General features: G+C 47.8%; 1 protein-coding gene across 2 annotated transcripts in view; it reads left to right on the forward strand.

Annotated features, from left to right (window-relative positions):
* AMOTL1 (angiomotin like 1) overlaps window positions 1–16550 on the forward strand; it is a 101892-nt gene that overhangs the window by 52115 nt on the left and 33227 nt on the right. For both annotated transcript variants that reach the window (XM_015411049.1, XM_015411050.1), the window contains 3 exons: window positions 1–359; window positions 12620–12914; window positions 16228–16372. The exon at window positions 1–359 is cut by the window's left edge and continues 563 nt beyond it. In XM_015411049.1, the coding sequence (XP_015266535.1) occupies window positions 1–359; window positions 12620–12914; window positions 16228–16372 (799 nt within the window). The remainder of the gene's footprint in view (window positions 360–12619; window positions 12915–16227; window positions 16373–16550) is intronic.

Consider the following 16550-nt stretch of genomic DNA (forward strand, 5'->3'; position numbering starts at 1 on the left):
CAGGGCCATGTGCGGTCTCTGAGCGAGAGGATCATGCAGCTGTCGCTGGAGAGGAACGGTGCCAAGCAGCACCCCCCTGCCTTGGGGAGGAGCAAAGGGTTCAAAGCCGGCGGACCGCTCCCTTCCCAGGCGGCAGGCAAAGGTGTGGATCTCAGGGGGCCGCCACCAGAGTACCCGTACAAAAGCAAACAGGTGGTGTCCCCAGTGAGCAAAACTCAGGAGCTCGGGATTTTCTTCAACGACCAGCATTCTGCAATGATGCATGAGATGGCAAAGACCTCCTACGCGGCTCTGCAGCCGGCGAGGACGGAAGTGGCCGCCGTCCGGTATCAGCCTCCCCCAGAATATGGCACGAGCGGGTAACTAGGAAACCTTTCCTTCTTTCAGACTTTTAGAGAGTTTTCAAAGTTGAAGTAAGATCCGAAGGGTGAAGTTAACTGAGGACTCTCTTTTTCCACTGCAGAGCACAGAGGGTGGGGTGCCTAGAGGGGGAGGGGCAGTTATTTCACAGCAGGAAAAAAGGGATAATGGGAGTCCTGTTCAACCGTCCTCTTGCCTGCTTTATTCCCCCTTCCATGGCTCTTCCCAACAGGGTTACCAATTGGTGACAGTGGAAAGTGCTGTCCAGTCAACTTATAGCAACTCCACTGGGTTTTCAAGGCAAGAGACATTCAGAGGTGGTTTGCCATTGCCTGCCTCTGTGCAGCAATCCTGGGCTTCCTTGGTGGTCTCCCATCCAAATACTAACCAAGGTTGACCCTTCTTAGCTTCTGAGATATGACAAGATTGGGCTAGTCGAGTTAGGGTGAGCCAATTTAGGGTTGGGAAATTCCTGGAGATTTGGTGTCAGACTCCTGGATAAATCAGTTCCCAACAACATTCACTCAGGAGAATGATATGTTTATTGAGACATTGATAGGATCCAGTCTGTACACTGGCTGTGTTAGAACTGGGGTTAAAGGCGCAAAAGCAATAGATATACAGGGTTCAAGCAAGGGCCCTAAAAGATTCAGAACCAATCACCCCCTGGGATTTCGCCCACCAGATGTAACTGCCTGCCATCCTTCTTCAGTACCATCCCCCCAACCTGTATGACAGAAGCAAGCACAGAAAGATGAGACTCAAGGACACCAAAAGCTCTCAGGAAAGATAAGATGTCTGGCACATCAAAGCATCCCAGGAGGTGAAAGTGTTTTGGCTTTGCATTCTTCCACTCCCCATCTCCCAGTTACTATGGCGAAGGAGCTGTAAAATGTAAAATGAACAGCGAGTTTGACATTTGGGCACAGAACCTGGGAAGGGTCAGGTTTGGGGCAGGAACCCAGGAGGGATGTGGTGCCATAGAGCCCACCGTTTGACGTTGCTGTTCATCCCAGGGGACTGATCTCTGTAGTCCAGAGATGGGTTGCAATTCCAGGAGGACTCTGGGCCCCACCTGAAGGTTGGGAACCCTACTTTCCAAGCAGATCCCATCCACTTGACGTGGTGAACATGCACCTGGGTTAGCACTGCCATCCTCCAGGTGGGGCCTGGAGTTCTCTTGGAATTAAGACTGATTTCCAGAATACAGTGATATGGGTCCCTGGAGGAAACAGTGGCTTCAGAGAGTAGGCCCTGTGGAACTGAAAACTGACTGAGCCCCCTCTCCTCCCCAGACTCTCCAGAGCCCTGCTGGATCAGACCAGTGGTCCATCTAGTCCAGCATCCTGTCTCACACAGTGGGCAACCAGTTCCTCTGGAGGGCCAACAACAGGGCATGGAGGGCGAGGCCTTCATAAGACTATAAAAAGAGTCCAGCTGGATCAGACCAGTGGTCCATCTAGTCTGAGGAGTTCCTCTGGCGGGCCAACAACAGGGCATAGAGGCCTTCTTAAGAAGATAAGAAGAGCCCTGCTGGATCAGACCAGTGGTCTATCTAGTCCAGCACCCTGTCTCACACAGTGGCCAACCAGTTCCTCTGGAGGGCCCACAACAGGGCATAGAGGCAGAGGCCTTCCCCTGACACTGCCCCCTGGCTCAGGGATTCAGAGGATCAGTGCCTCTGAATGTGGAGGTTCCCCTCCGTCACCATGGCTAGAAGTCACTGATGGACTTATTCTCCATGAATCTACCTAATCCCCCTTTAAAGCTGTTTATTCCTGTGGCCATCACTACATCCTCTGGCTGCAGACTGCACATTTTAATCACTCTCTGTGTAAAGTAGTACACAGTCTCTCCTTCCAAATCTCCAAGAATTTCCCATGCAGGAATTGGCAACCCTGATATGAGTGGGAAATGGCCCAGAGAGGGGACTTCAAGGAAATGCTTAACCACTTGAAGAAGAGGAAGAGATTGGATTTATACCCCACCCTTCACTCGGAGTCTCAAAGCGGCGTCCCTTCCCCCTCCCCACAACAGACACCCTGAGAGAGCTCTTTCGAGAACTGCTCATGAGAGAACAGCTCTGAGAGAACTTGTGACTGATCCAAGGCCAGACTAGCAGCTGCATGTGGAGGAGTGGGGGAATCAAACCCGGTTCTCCCAGATTAGAGTCTACGCTCCTATCCACTACACCAAACTGGCTGTCTTGCTGTTTCTTCTGTCATGTACCCCCTTCCCCACAGTCAGAGTGTAAGAAGAGCCCCTCTTGATCAGACCAGTGATCCATCTAGTCCAGCATCCTGTTTCACATGGTGTCCAACAAGTTCCCCTGAGGAGGGCAACAAAACAGGCCATAGCCTCCCCCTGACATTGCTTCATTTAGTCATCGTGTCTGGTAGCCATGGATGGACCTCTTCTCCATGAATCTTTACACCCAAGACAACATTGGCTGTATTTTAGGTGACACTCTTTTTAAGCAGGTTAATGATGAGACTCAAAAGGCTTGGCCCGTAACGTATACAACCCGAGTGTTTAAATCATGGTGGGGGCGGGGGGGGGGGGGGTTTCGTAGAAATGTGTTTCCTGTAATGATAATTTGGGAATGAACCTCTGGCAGGAAATAATGTTGCATCTGCATCACCAACGTAGTGGAGGGTTTCTGTGACCCTCCTGCCAAAACAGTCTTTAAAAAGAAGCGAAAATCCCTGTTTATGTAAGCAAGGCATTGCTAAGGTGATGAGAAACACCAGATAACGGGGTCAAGCTTGGGTTATACTCACAGGAAGGTGTAAGAGGATTCCATCCTGAATGCTAGGGCTTTCGCAGGTGTCGGGGCATAGATTCAATGCGCCTGACAGACAAAAGCCATGCAAGGAATTTGATCCTTTCCCTGCTAATTAAAGTGGCAGACCACAAGATTAGCTAGTGATCACTCCTCCCCTCAAAAATGGCGATGTGCAAAATCCTTGGCACTGATTGGTACTACTTCTGAGCAGGGTCAAGTTCTGGGGTTTTTCCGAACTTATGGGGAGGACTTTGCATAGCAGGGATTGTGGGATGTGCACAAGGCTCAAGAAAGTAAATAGTGCCACCGACTGTGCAGGAACTTGGAATCCCTTGCATGAGTGTAAAGACCTCCGATTTGCAAGCTGTCCTAGAACCAGGACTGAATGGGCCAGAGGCAGCATGCACTGCCAAACATGCACTAGAGTAATGTCAAGTATCCAAGAATCCGATGCCAACTTCTAGAAACTCTAGAGAATCTGATGCCAACTTCTACAATCTCTACATGCTTTTGCTCTTAGTTACTGAGAGTGGCGATTCCAATGATACATTTTGCACAGATATTTTCAGGCTAAGACTTGCTGTTATTCTAGTGAATGTTTGGCAGTTCTTAACACACACATTTTTGGACTACATGTATGGATCTTCAGATGATCCTGTGCATGAACTGAAGAAGATTTTTGATAAAAACGAGCAAGAATCTGGGTGCTTGTACTGGGTTGTATCCGTTCGTGTTTTATTTGTTCTGAGTTTGTCATTTTGTGATACTGAGTTGGAACTCTTTGCAGTCTTGTATTATATTCTATTATTACATATATTTGCGTGGTTTTCTATGCTTCCCTTGTTGTAGGGCTGGTGTTTATACTCACCATACAAATATTTATCAGGTAGTTGCGTTTGTGATTAACTTTATTTAAGGCATTTAGAAAATTAGTTACAGGAGACATTTGGCCCAGCCTGTTCAGCACGGTGTTCTACTTGTTTGATTGTCTTCCGCACACCGTGGTCCCATTGTTTTTGTTTCTTTAAAACTTTAGGTTGTGGCTGGAGATCGCCCGCTATTAAAACTGATCTCCAGGTGACAGATCAGTTCCCCTGGAGAAAATGGTTGCTTGTAAGGTGACATGTATGGGCAGGGGTGTCGAACTCATCTGTTATGAGGACCAGATCTGACATAAAATGAGACCTTGTTGGGGCGGGCTATGTGTGTCATAAAATGTAATGCCAGGTAGCGGAGATACACACTTTATAAAGGACACAAAACACAAAGGGTTTTTTTAAAAAACATAAAAACATGCTTAAAACATTAGCACTCTTGCAATATTTTGTTTATTTAACAGTGTCTGATAACTGACACCTCTTGCTCTGAATTATTACATCAAAATGTCTGTGCTGTTGCAAATTTGAGTGTGCTGTTCAGCTGTGTATCTGTAAGCTGCAAACCTATGATGACGCAGCAGCAGCGGAACTGGAAGAAAAAGCAGAAGACAGCCAGTTCCACTGCGGGCCTGACATAAGCCCTCCGGGGGCCTCATCCGGCCCCTGGGCCGCATGTTTGACACCCGTGCTGTATGGCATTATAACCCATGGAAGTCCCTCCCCTCCCCAAACTCTCCTCTCCTCAGGCTCCATCCCCAAAATCTCCACTTACTTTCCAACCCAGACCTGGCAACCCTGATAGGAAAGCACTGACTGGGTCCATCATTTTTCACCTCCCTCTTATGGAGGAGGAAGGGAAAGAAGAAAATCAATTAATCTGCAGCTGTCTCTGATGGAGAATTCTGATGGCTTCCAGTGCCTAAGGGAACCCTATAGCATCTCTTTAAAGCATTTCAGCATCAGGCCTCTCCAACAGAATGAATCCACGGTGGGTTGCTGCTGTTTTTAAAACATATGCCCATTTCATTCAGGACGTTTAGCCTTGCCCGTCGATTTCCAGGAGGAGGCAGGCAGCTTTTTTTATTAGGGAAAAGGGAAAGCCAAGAGAGGAAGATTCACACAGGTATGTTTCTCACAGTGAAATCTTTGCTGCTATAGCAACATCTCTCTCTGCGTGAGGAGCAAAAAAATAACAATACTGTCCTTCTGTCTTTTCCCTGGCTCTGAGAAGTCAAAGGGGAAGGAGGGTGACAAGGAACTCCGTTGTTGAACAGAGTGTCTGTGCAAGGGAAAAGGTTAACATTTCCCCTTCCTCTCCCCAAAGAAAAGCAAAATCTCCTTCAAGTTGCTCTTCTGGACATGCTTTTGAGAGTGAATCCCAAGTGAATGCAAGTAAGAACTACTTCTGATTAAATGTGCACAGGACTGCATTGTTAGTGGTTAAATAAAAGCACTCTGCACATGTTCTCTCAATCACATTGTTAGCAAGAAGTCTGCAAAGATGTTAACTCCAGAATGCAAAGGGGCTGGGCCCTGCCCCCCCTCTAGAACAAGCAGGCCTTTCTCCAGTTTGGGCAGGTGGTGTGTGGATCATGTCGCAGTGGTGAGGGAATTGCTTTCACTTTCTACACGTGGTCAGAGGTCTCCTTGCTCTGAGTTACTTTACAAATAGAGAAAGGGTTCCTGAGGTAGAGTTCTGCGTTAGATAAGACAGAGGTGGGTAGATGGTGGCACTGGAGTGACCAGTCACTCTCCAGGAAATTGAAAGTAGCTCTCAAACCCTTCTTCTGGTTCTGCTGTAGTCACTTTCTCTTACCCCTCTCACTTTCTTATGCTTTCCACAGTGGCTTCTTGTTGCTTTCTTGAGAAGGAGAAGGATGCACACAACCCCCCCCCCACCCCGGTTTTGAAGGGGAAAATGACAGTACTGCTGTTTCTCATCCTCCTTCACATGGTGCGCACACATGCTTTTGCTCTGGATGGAGAAGGAGCTTGCCATTACCTGTTTCACCCTGCATCAAAGCTGCTATTTGGAGAAAATATATAGGCAACTGTATATTTGTCCCCTTGCAGGGCCGGTTACAATTTGGGGTGGGGGTGGTTTGCTTTGTGAAAATAACACAAAAGAGTTTCCCCACCCAAGAACGACAAACCTGTTCTGAAGCACTGTGATTTTTGTACGAGCTGCCATTTTGTGACTGGCCCCGCCCGTCAAGCCACCATTTTGTGACTGGTAGCTTCCAGGGCTCTTGACAGAAACCGAGAAGCTCCCAGGAATATGAAGGCAGCCCTCTTCTGACAGAAGAAAACCGCGGTGCTTGTATCTTTCTTTGTGTCAGAAATAGGATTGTGGAAATGGGCAGGTGAGCTTTTTATGGCATGGAGGTGAACATAATCACCTGGTAAATAACATCCCCTTAAAGGGGAAGACATTTTGTCTCCAAGCTGTTGGCAGCTCTACTCATAAGCCTTATTTTTCTGTCTTGTGTGTTGAGTAAGGGGTTTTTAGGAAAGGGGGTGGTAGCGTATGACAGGGTTTCTCTTCTGCATGAGTAATTCCTACTGTTGTTGCAAACACAATAGTGAAAAAGAGGTGGCGTTAGGTCAGCATCTGCATAGGGATTGTGGTGGTGGAAAGTGCTGACTGCTGGCAGCCCCTTGGAGTTTTCAAGGCCAGAAAACATTCACAGGTGGTTTGCCATCGCATGCCTCTGCGTAGCAACCCTGGACTTCTTTGATGGTCTCCCATCCAAGATACTATAACTAGGGCCGACCCTGCATGGCTGCCAAGATCTGATGAGGTCGGACTAGCCTGGGCCATTCAGACCAGGGATCCTAGGGATTGGTGAAGCGTTCAAGAGCAGTACTACAGTGATCAATATTTTTAAGCAAGGGACAAAAGCAGAAAAGTTGCCTTTGCCTGCTGTTGCTTCTGGTTCTAAGTACCTCCTCACTTCCCTGCCCACCACCCCACGAGTCCCCATGGGTACCAACCATATTTGAGAACACTAGAGACTTACACTTTGGAGAGAGCACTAGAGACTTACACTGTTTTGTGGCATTTACTTTATATGCCTAAGGTTGAGCACAGGTGAAGGCAAAGAGGTGATCTTACAGGAAATCTCCAGTGAAAATCCATGCATCTGCAGGGTTCGTCATGGAGTTCACAGCAGTGTCTGTCTGCCTTTCTCTGTTTCTTCCAGCATCTTTCTCTTCATGCAGACATTCACCTGGTCACTCCCATCAGCTGTGGAGGGTGGTCTCTTCTAATTCCTGATGGCTGCTTGGAAAGGGCCATATACCAACAATTATGGCCCATCTTGGAGATATCTACAACTGTTAAGAAACATTAGCACTCCTTTTGTTGGGGGGCTCTTGTCTCTACCCCTCCCCCCACTTTCTAGAGGTCAGCCCTGTTGCAGTAAAAACAAACAGGAGTCTTCTGGCACCTTAAAGGCTAATGACATTCTAGCAAAAGTTTTCTGGACTAGAACCCACTTTCTCCGATGCAAAAAAGTGGATCCTCACTATTCAGACTACTTTTATGCATGGGTATGAAAGAGCCCGGAAGGCATGGTCAAAGGGCCATGAAATGTAAGAAGCACAAGGTGAAATGTGAGCAGTGAGTCACAAAAGCTCATGCCCTGCCACAAACGTTGTTCGTCTTTAAGGTGCTACTGGTCTCTTTAAGGTGAAATGTAATACTGCAAAACTGAAATCTGATCAAGAAAAATGCATTGCCCATTTACAATTAGGCTAAAGTAGTTGAACAAAGTTTGAGTCCTGTGGCACCTTTAAGACCAACAAGGTTTTATTCAGTTGAATAATTTGAATAATTCAATTGAATAATTTGAATTTGGTCTTAAAGGTGCCACTGGACTCCACCTTCGTTCTACTGCTTCAGACCAACATGGCTACCCACCTGGAGCTAAGGTAGTTAACACCTTTTATGGGTGGGGAGAAGTGTTCCCTCTAAGCTGAGTTAGTGTGAGCTAGCTCACAGTTTTTTAGCCTCCCTGGCACCTTTAAGACCAACAAGGTTTTATTCAGTTGAATAATTTGAATAATTCAATTGAATAATTTGAATTTGGTCTTAAAGGTGCCACTGGACTCCAACTTTGTTCTACTGCTTTCACAAAGTAGAATTGTTGCCCTGGAGCTAAGGTAGTTAACACCTTTTATGGGTGGGGAGACCTAGAGTAAGGCAGATGGCCCAGGCTAGCCCAGCCTCATTAGCTCTTAGAGGCTAAGCAGGATCAACCCTGATTAGTACTTGGATGGGAGACCACGAAGAAGAGAGGAGATTGGATTTATACCCCGCCCTTCACTACCCAAAGGTGTCTCAGAACGGCTTACAAACTCCTTTCCCTTCCCCTCCCCACAACAGACACCCTGTGAGGTAGGTGGGGCTGAGAGAACTCTTGACAGAAACTTTAATGCCCGTAGCTCACAAAGTAGAATTTTTGCTCACAAGACTCTACAGCTTAGAGGGAACATTGGTGGGGAGACCTAGAGTAAGGCAGATGGCCCAGGCTAGCCCAGCTTCATTAGCTCTTGGAAGCTAAGCAGGATGAACCCTGATTAGTACTTAGATGGGAGACCATCAAGGAAGTCCAGGGTTTGCTATGCAGAGGTAGGCAAGGGCATATCACTTTTGTCTGCCTCTTGCCTTGAAAGCTCTATGGGGTCACCACAAGTCGGCACTTTTCAGCTACCAGAAAACCAAAGTTTTTATTTAGTCATTGGGGGAGGGCAAGACGACTGAATTCAGCGTTTTCAGGCTGGAGTTTCTCTTTGAAGTTACTGTGTTGAAATGTGGTGACTTCCATTCTAGCAACAGAGTGGCCCAGGATATTAATCATTCTTGGAATACTGCAAGTTTTAATGTAGTATGGACTTACTCATTGTGAACTGTTCCTTCAGGTTTGGAACAGAGTTTTCTTTCCGTGCACTGTTGAACTACTGTTCTGGGAAAACTGACATATTTCAATATGGTGGTAAATTCACACCTGGGGTACCAAACAAGGTGGCTTTTTTTACAACTTACAGAAAAGCCCATTCAGTAACCAGGCTATGTAGGTTCTATTGAAATGTCTGTAGGAGGTAAGAACTGTTAGATAACATCTGGGATCTGTTTAGGGACTATACATAAGAGCCTGGATGTAATTTGTGGGTCAGGTTTTCCCCTGTGTGTAGACTCTGCAATCAAAAGATATCAGGTGCAAATTCATGTTTTTATCATTTTGCACCCAGCTCCCTAAATCTACATTTTGTAAAGGATATAGAAGAGTATTTTTTCTGCTACTGGGTCAGTGGAAGGAACAGTCAGGTCTCATTTATTTAAGCAAGCATCTTTCTCTTCTGAGAGATCAACAGTGGCTCACAAGATAGAGGTGGGGGAGTTCCAAATTACAAAAACAAATAGACAAAGAAAGCAGAAATAAATTCGGGGCAGTCCGGGTCTGCCAAGTGGACTACCCCAACCTTGGCTTTGACCCAAGAGCTTTTTGGATCTTGCCTCTGTCACTGCCCAGGTTAAATACCTGCAGGAAGAGGAGGTGAAAATTCAGCCTAGATGGACGTCACCTGCTTCTAAGGGTGCTGCCAGCAGGATCTTTTTCACTTCCCCCTTCTGAAGACTGGGAAGAAATGGGCTTGTAGGTATTGTTGCCATCCTCTAAGTGGGGTCTGGAGACCTCCCAGGACCACTCCCAACTAGAGAGATCCCTGGAGTTTCCCTGGAGAAAGTGGCTACTTTGGAATGTAAACTTTGTGATATTATACCCCACTGGGGTCCATCCCCTCCCCAAACCCTGCTCCTCGGGCTCCACCAGTAAAATCTCCATGAATTTCCCAGCCCAGAGTCGGTAACCCTACTTGTAGGATCAGGGAATGGCTAGCCATCGGTGGCAGAGAAGTAACTACCTCGGATAATGGGCTCTCCATTATAAATCCTGTAGCCATTACTGGCTTTTGAGATTACACCAGGCACCGCCTCCAAATACAGCTCTGCAGGAGGACTAGAAACCTGATAGAAGGTTATGGATTGTCACGGCAGCTTCTTTTTCTTTACTCCTCTGCCCCATCACCGCTAATACAATGGGAAGTACTATGGTAATGAGGCATGCTCTCACCTTATAATTATGTGGTAGCCTTCTACCTAAGTATTGAATGGGTAATAACCGTCCCCCCTGTTCTCAGAATCACCACCCTTTTCTGCACCCGTCCCTCCGTGCTGCTGCTCTCCTCCTCCTTGGAATAAGGCTGCCGTCGCACTCACTAAATAATCCTCTTTCAATGCACTTTCCAACTGGATTTTGCCAGTTCACACAGAGAGCCAGTTTGGTATCATGGTTAGGAGCACGGACTCTAATCTGGGAGAACCGGGTTTGTTTCCCCACTCCTCCACATGCAGCTGCTGGCGTGACCTTGCATCAGTCATAAATTCTTTCAGAGCAGTTCTCTCAAGGGCAGTCTTCGAGAGAGCTCTCTCAGCCCCACCTACCTCCCAGGGCGTCTGTTGTGGGGAGGGGAAAGGAAAGGCGATTGTAAGCCGCTCTGAGACGCCTTCGGGTAGTGAAGGGTGGGATATAAATCCAATCTTTTCCCCAGTCTGTTCTTAAATCCAGTTGGAAAGTGACCTGAAAGTGGATTATTTAGTGTGTGTGTGTGACCGCAAGACAGGGGAGAAAGATTAGCTAGTGTGTTGGTAACTGGGAGGAACACAGTTGTTGGCAGATGAGAGAGGAAGGGAAAGGAATTGCAGCCAAATCGTCTCGTTCAGCAGCAGAGGCCAGGGCTGGAATGGCACAAGTGGGTATTGCTCAGCAGGCAAAACAGGCATGCCTGTGTCCTTGCCCTAGCTCGGAGGGGGCAATCCCCGCTCGCCCTAGCTGAAGGACAAGTTGCAAAGCCGTTGCCCCCACCCTTTAAGCAGGCTTAAAGAAACCCTGGCTGCAGAACCAACTACCTCTCTGTGGTTCAGAGCTAGTTGCTATAAAGCTGTTTTGTAAGAGGCTGGAAGTGGGAGGCACGCAGGAGAGCTCGTTAGTTCCAAAATTGGCCGGCTTGCTACTGTGAGATGTATTGAGTGCCTTGTGCGGCTCAGCCCCCTCGCTGCACTCAGCGCAGTTTATGTATGCAATAAGAGAAAGGTTTCAAAGGCAAATCTGGGACGAGTGATGTTTGTAAGTAGGACAGGCAAGACTGTTTGTCTGACAGAGCAGTGTGCATAACAGCTGTACATCAGAAGGAGCATCGCAAATCTGGAAGGACGCTCCAAGGGAGAAAACACTTGAGAGCATGTCTAATTCACCTCCATTATATGCCAAACAGAGACCCTAATTATGTACTGAATGCAGGCCCGGGATGCATTCTGGCCCAGTTTGGTTTAATCCCTGTTGGCCCTTCCTTCCTTCCTTCCTTCCTTCCTTGTTGCAGTAGGGCTTGGGTGGACACAGTAAATCCAGGATATTCTGGCCCTGTTGGTGGACCTCCTTATGGCACCTAGGTTTTGGCCACTCTGTGATGCTGGGTGGTAGACTGGATGGGCCACTAGCCTGATCCAACATGGCTTCTCTTATGTTCTCATGATACAATATTCATTACAAAATATTGGTTCCTGGTAATTGTAGGTCTGCTCTCTTCTCAAAGCAAGTTTCTAGTCCTTATTTGCTAGTAAGATATACTCAAAATGCTTGTCTTTTGAACCTCACAAACCAGAGGAGTATCTGGGTAAGACTCACTGAATTCAGCTGAGAGCCAGTTTGGTGTAGTGGTTAAGAGCACAGACTCTAATCTGGGAAAACTGAGTTTGATTCCCCATTCCTCCACATGCAGCTGCTGGCGTGACCTTGGGTCAGTCACAATTTTCTCAGAGCTGTTCTCGAAGAGCTCTCTTAGCCCCCCCCACCTATCTCACAGGGTGTCTGTTGAGAGGAGGGGAAGGGAAAGGAGATTATAAGCCGCTCTCTGAGTGAAGGGTGGGGTACAATGTTCCCTCTAAGCCGTGGAGTCTCGTGAGCAAAAATTCTACTTTGTGAGCTACTGGCATTAAAGTTGTGAGCAAGTGATTTGGCTGCTGCATAGATTAGTTTGCTCTGGAGCCCTCCTTCCTAAGCGGAGACAGAAATGTGTGAGCTGGAGGCTAAAAAACTGTGAGCTAGCTCACACTAACTCGGCTTAGAGGGAACACTGGGGTATAAATCCAATCTCTTCTTCTACTGTTGTCTTCTTCAGCATTTATGGGCTATGATATGTACATTTTAAAGGGAGTAGTATCCATAATTCTGGTTATGACTTACAATCTGGCTCAGAGGTTGCCCTCCTTTGCAACTCAAATAAAAGTTAAATGCAGGGAACTTCACTGGCTCAGTTTTGACCTCTGAGCGGTCTCTCCCTTCTCCCTTTTGTCGCGCTTCCCATTGTCGAAATTTATATTGCAAGCTCTTTGGGGCAGGGACTTGGCAGTTTCCCTGCACCAACCTTCAGTTTCCAGTTAGCCCATGACCCTGACGTTATTTGCAACCCGGCCTCTGGAAGTCGTCCGGTCTTATGCATCTGCTTTTTCTTTCCCCCTTTTTTTGTCTCCCTCTAGCCGCCAGAGCCAGGCATCCTTCCCGTCCCTCCCCATGCAACAGCAGCACAGTCCCATGTCCTCCCAGGCCTCCTCCCTGACCGGCCCATTGCATTCCATGTCTTTGCCGCCGCTTTCGATGGCCACGGGGTCTCAGTCTTTGCCCGCCACGCCGCCCAACCAGCAGCAGCTCCCACCGGATGCGTTCGCGATCGTGCAGCGAGCTCAGCAGATGGTAGAAATGCTGTCGGAAGATAACGAAGCCCTGCAGAAGGAGCTGGAGGGGTACTACGAGAAAGCAGACAAGCTTCAGAAGGTACGCAGCAGCGGGATCTAACAGAACAGGCCCTCGCTTGCAGATCCCCTGTGGTGGTGGTGTAGCGAACGGCTTTGCCTTGTTGGTCTGGAATGTGAGAAATTCCCGTGGCTTGTGTGAAGTGGAGCTGGTGTAGTCGGGCAAAGAGAAGGAGCTACGAAGACCCCATTCCAAACGTTGCTTCAGCCGCAAACGCAGTAGGGAGTCGTAACGTAAGCATCATTCTTCAGTTCACCCTCTACAGAGGAGTCCCCAACATGGCACCCCATGGGCATCATGGTGCCTGCTAATACCTTTCTTGGCACCTGCCAAGTATTTTAGAAAGTGGGTGGGGCCGAGTGGGGCTTTTTCCAGCAGGGCTTCTGATTGGCCCCTAGCGATCGGATTGGTTACGCAGATTAAAATAACATGGTGGTGGCTGCCACCGTAGTACTTGTTTTAGTCTCACTTCTCTTTCCCAGTGTGTTTTTTAAAAAAATTAGCCCTCATCTCCTTGGCATTTGGGCTTCTTCTCCCTCTGTTTGTGCTGTTAGTTCCACCTCCCGTGGCAGCCATTTTGTGGTTGCACTCACCTCTCTGTGTCAGAGTTCCAAAGGTGCCCACAGGCTCAAAATAGTTGGGGACCCCTGGATAATGAGCGGTTAATGTAGGCCTACTTTTCAGGGTAGGGGCCATGGTGGCTCAGAGGTTAAGACGCTGAGCTGCAGACCAGAAGGTCGGTAGTTTGGCAGTTCAAGACCCGAGTGCTGCGTGATGGAGTGAGCTCCCTATCTCTGCTCCTGCCAACCTACCAGTTCGAAAGCAAGAAAATGCAAGTAGATAAATAGGCACCACTTTGGTGGGAAGGTAAGAGCGTTCCGTGCGCCTTGGCATTTAGTCATGCCGGCCACATGACCATGGAAACGTCTTCGGACAGCGCTGGCTCTTCAACTTGGAAACGGAGACGAGCACCACCCCCTAGAGTCGGATTCAACTGGCTTTCGAGCAAGGGTAACTTTTACCTTAGTTTTCAGGGTAGTTGTAGGGAATCATTGCAGAGATGTACATGTTCTCCTTTGAACTCTATATAAAACACGGTATCGGTGCTAAGTACAACTGTATGACCTGTAGCAAAATTCAGTGTAAATGAGTGTGGCACTGGTTTGTTGACATTGCCCTGTCTTTCTCTCCGACAACATTCTTTCTTTCAACTTGTGCCAGGTTATAAGCAAAGGATATGTTTATACAGCCAAGGGCTGCCTTACGCCAAAAGAGGGGTGTCCCCCCCCCAGCCTTTGTCAGCTAGGTTTTTCTTTCCTGAGCTAGCTGGCAGGAGTTTTGCTTGTCGGCTTGTCTGCTGTCAGGCTTTCTTCTTGCTGCCAAAGAGTGTCCCGTTGCGTCCTTCCATGCTCAAAGCAGCTAGTTGTGCATATTTCTACCGCATTGGGGCGACCTACAAAGAACTAAAAGGGGGGGGGGATTGACGCAAAGTAATACCAAGCACAGGTTGGTTCTTCATTGTGATCTCTATGATCGCACTAGTGGGAACTCGATCATGTGTAGAGAGGATCCTTCAAAAACTTCTGGGGTTAAGCCAAAAGGGGCTTTTGATACTCATTCTGCCGGTTGTGGCAGAAAAGAGGTTCCCCTGCGCATATCCCAAACAGGTGGACCAGTACCTCCCTGCCACATCCGGAAGAACTCTCTGGAGGACTTGTGAGATAGGCCTCCTTTTATTCTTGGGGGAAAAATCATCATTGTAGATCATCATTCTTGATCTATTTAGATTTTCATCGTGTCATCGTCTAGTTCTTTGTCGTCATTCGCTCCCTCCCCTTTCACTCTGGGTGGGCGGCACAGGAAACAGCTTTTCAAAAGTATCTGAAAAAGTGAGCAGTGACTCACAAAAGCTCCTACCCCTGCCACAAATTTTGCTAGTCTTTAAGGTGCTACTGGACTCTTGCTCTTTTCTACTTTTCAAAAGTACCACTCTCATGGAGGGACATTGTCTTCTTAATACAGTGCTGAAAGTCTTTTTTGGCTTGGCTCTAGAAACTTCCAAAGTGTCCTCTCTGTACCATCGAATTCTCGATCGTGTGACTAGCAGTAAACATGATTGGATGCTAAGTAAGTGTGGACTGAGCGCAGTCTTAGGCTTAGTGGAAAATACTTTCCCCGCACAGGTCCCAGAGAGCACTACGGTCGGGGTCGCAACACCGTCTGGCGACCCCGGGCCCTAAAGAGGCCAGGCTTGCTGCCACGAGGGCTAGGTCCTTTTCGGTGGCGGCTCCTATCTGGTGGAATGAGCTCCCAGAGGAGATCAGGGCCCTGCGGGACCTGTTACAGTTCTGCAGGGCCTGCAAGACGGAGCTCTTCCGCCAGGCTTTTGAATAGGAGCCGCCGCCACCACCACCACCAATGAGGGCCAGGACAGCAGCACCGCTGCCTGAGGCTGAGTGGCCAAGGAACACCTGGGGGCCACATCATCCTCCCTTTGCCCCAAGGGCAGGTGCAATATGGAGAGAGGTGTTTGTCACGCGGGATCCTCGGGCGTAGCCCGTTGTATTGAATTGTTTTAAAATGTTTTATCGTGTTTTTATTGCACTATGTGCCATATTGTGTACTATGGTGCTGCATTGCACCTCATATTGTAAGCCGCCCTGAACCCGCGAGCGGGGAGGGCGGGGTAAAAATAAAAATAAATAAATAAATACAAAAAAGGCTGATTCTAACAAAACATTTTCACTGCCAACAAGAAAAACACTGGAAGGATCCATGAGAAAAAATGTTAGGGTGGGATGCAAAATTTTGGAGATCCAAACAGAATATTAGTAATCTCAACAGATCCAAACAGAATATTAGTAATCTCAATACAATAACTACCTGGATTTTATGCACTGTCTTTTTGGTTTTTTACATGAAAGCCTTCAGGGGGAAAGCTCATCAAGTCAGATTTAGGTCAGGATCATAAATGGTGAATCCATACACAAAGACACACACACCACCCCTAGCTCTTTGGGAGCATTTGCCCAAGAGAGAAGGGCTTCGGCTAGCCACAAGCTGCTGAGAGAGACGGGTAACTGCATTCAGCCACAGCAGGATTATTGATGCCAGTGAAGGAGTTCCATTTTGGCATCGTCGGTAGGAGAATTCGTGCTGTATAATCGCATCAGTGTGAAAATTGGCACGCACCTCTGGCTGCCACACAAAACTCTCTTTCAGAGAGCTTCAAGCCAATGATGGGCATCCCTGCCCAGGTTTTAATGGACAGTCTCTCTCTTTCTCTTTTCCTCTCTCTCTCGCTGTCTGGGTTGCTTTCCCACCCACCCTCTAGTTTGAAATAGAAATTCAGAGGATTTCAGAAGCTTATGAAGACTTAGTCAAGACCACCACCAAGAGAGAGTCGCTCGACAAGGCGATGCGAAACAAACTCGAGGGTGAAATCCGGCGACTCCACGACTTCAACCGGGACCTGCGGGGTATGTTCTTTTTGCGGAGATCTGTTTAATTTTTTCCAGAGTGTACGTATCTCATTTCTAAAGAGTCAAATTCCAAATTGCCACATTGGCCATCAGACAGGAACTTTTTGATGTCATGGCTTTTAGATATGCTGTAGGAAAGCTCGTTAACAGATTTTTTTCCCTGGTCTGGAACAAA

Source organism: Gekko japonicus, unplaced genomic scaffold (genome assembly GCF_001447785.1).
Source record: "Gekko japonicus isolate JY-2015 unplaced genomic scaffold, Gekko_japonicus_V1.1 scaffold503, whole genome shotgun sequence".
In the NCBI taxonomy this organism is placed as follows: domain Eukaryota; kingdom Metazoa; phylum Chordata; class Lepidosauria; order Squamata; family Gekkonidae; genus Gekko; species Gekko japonicus.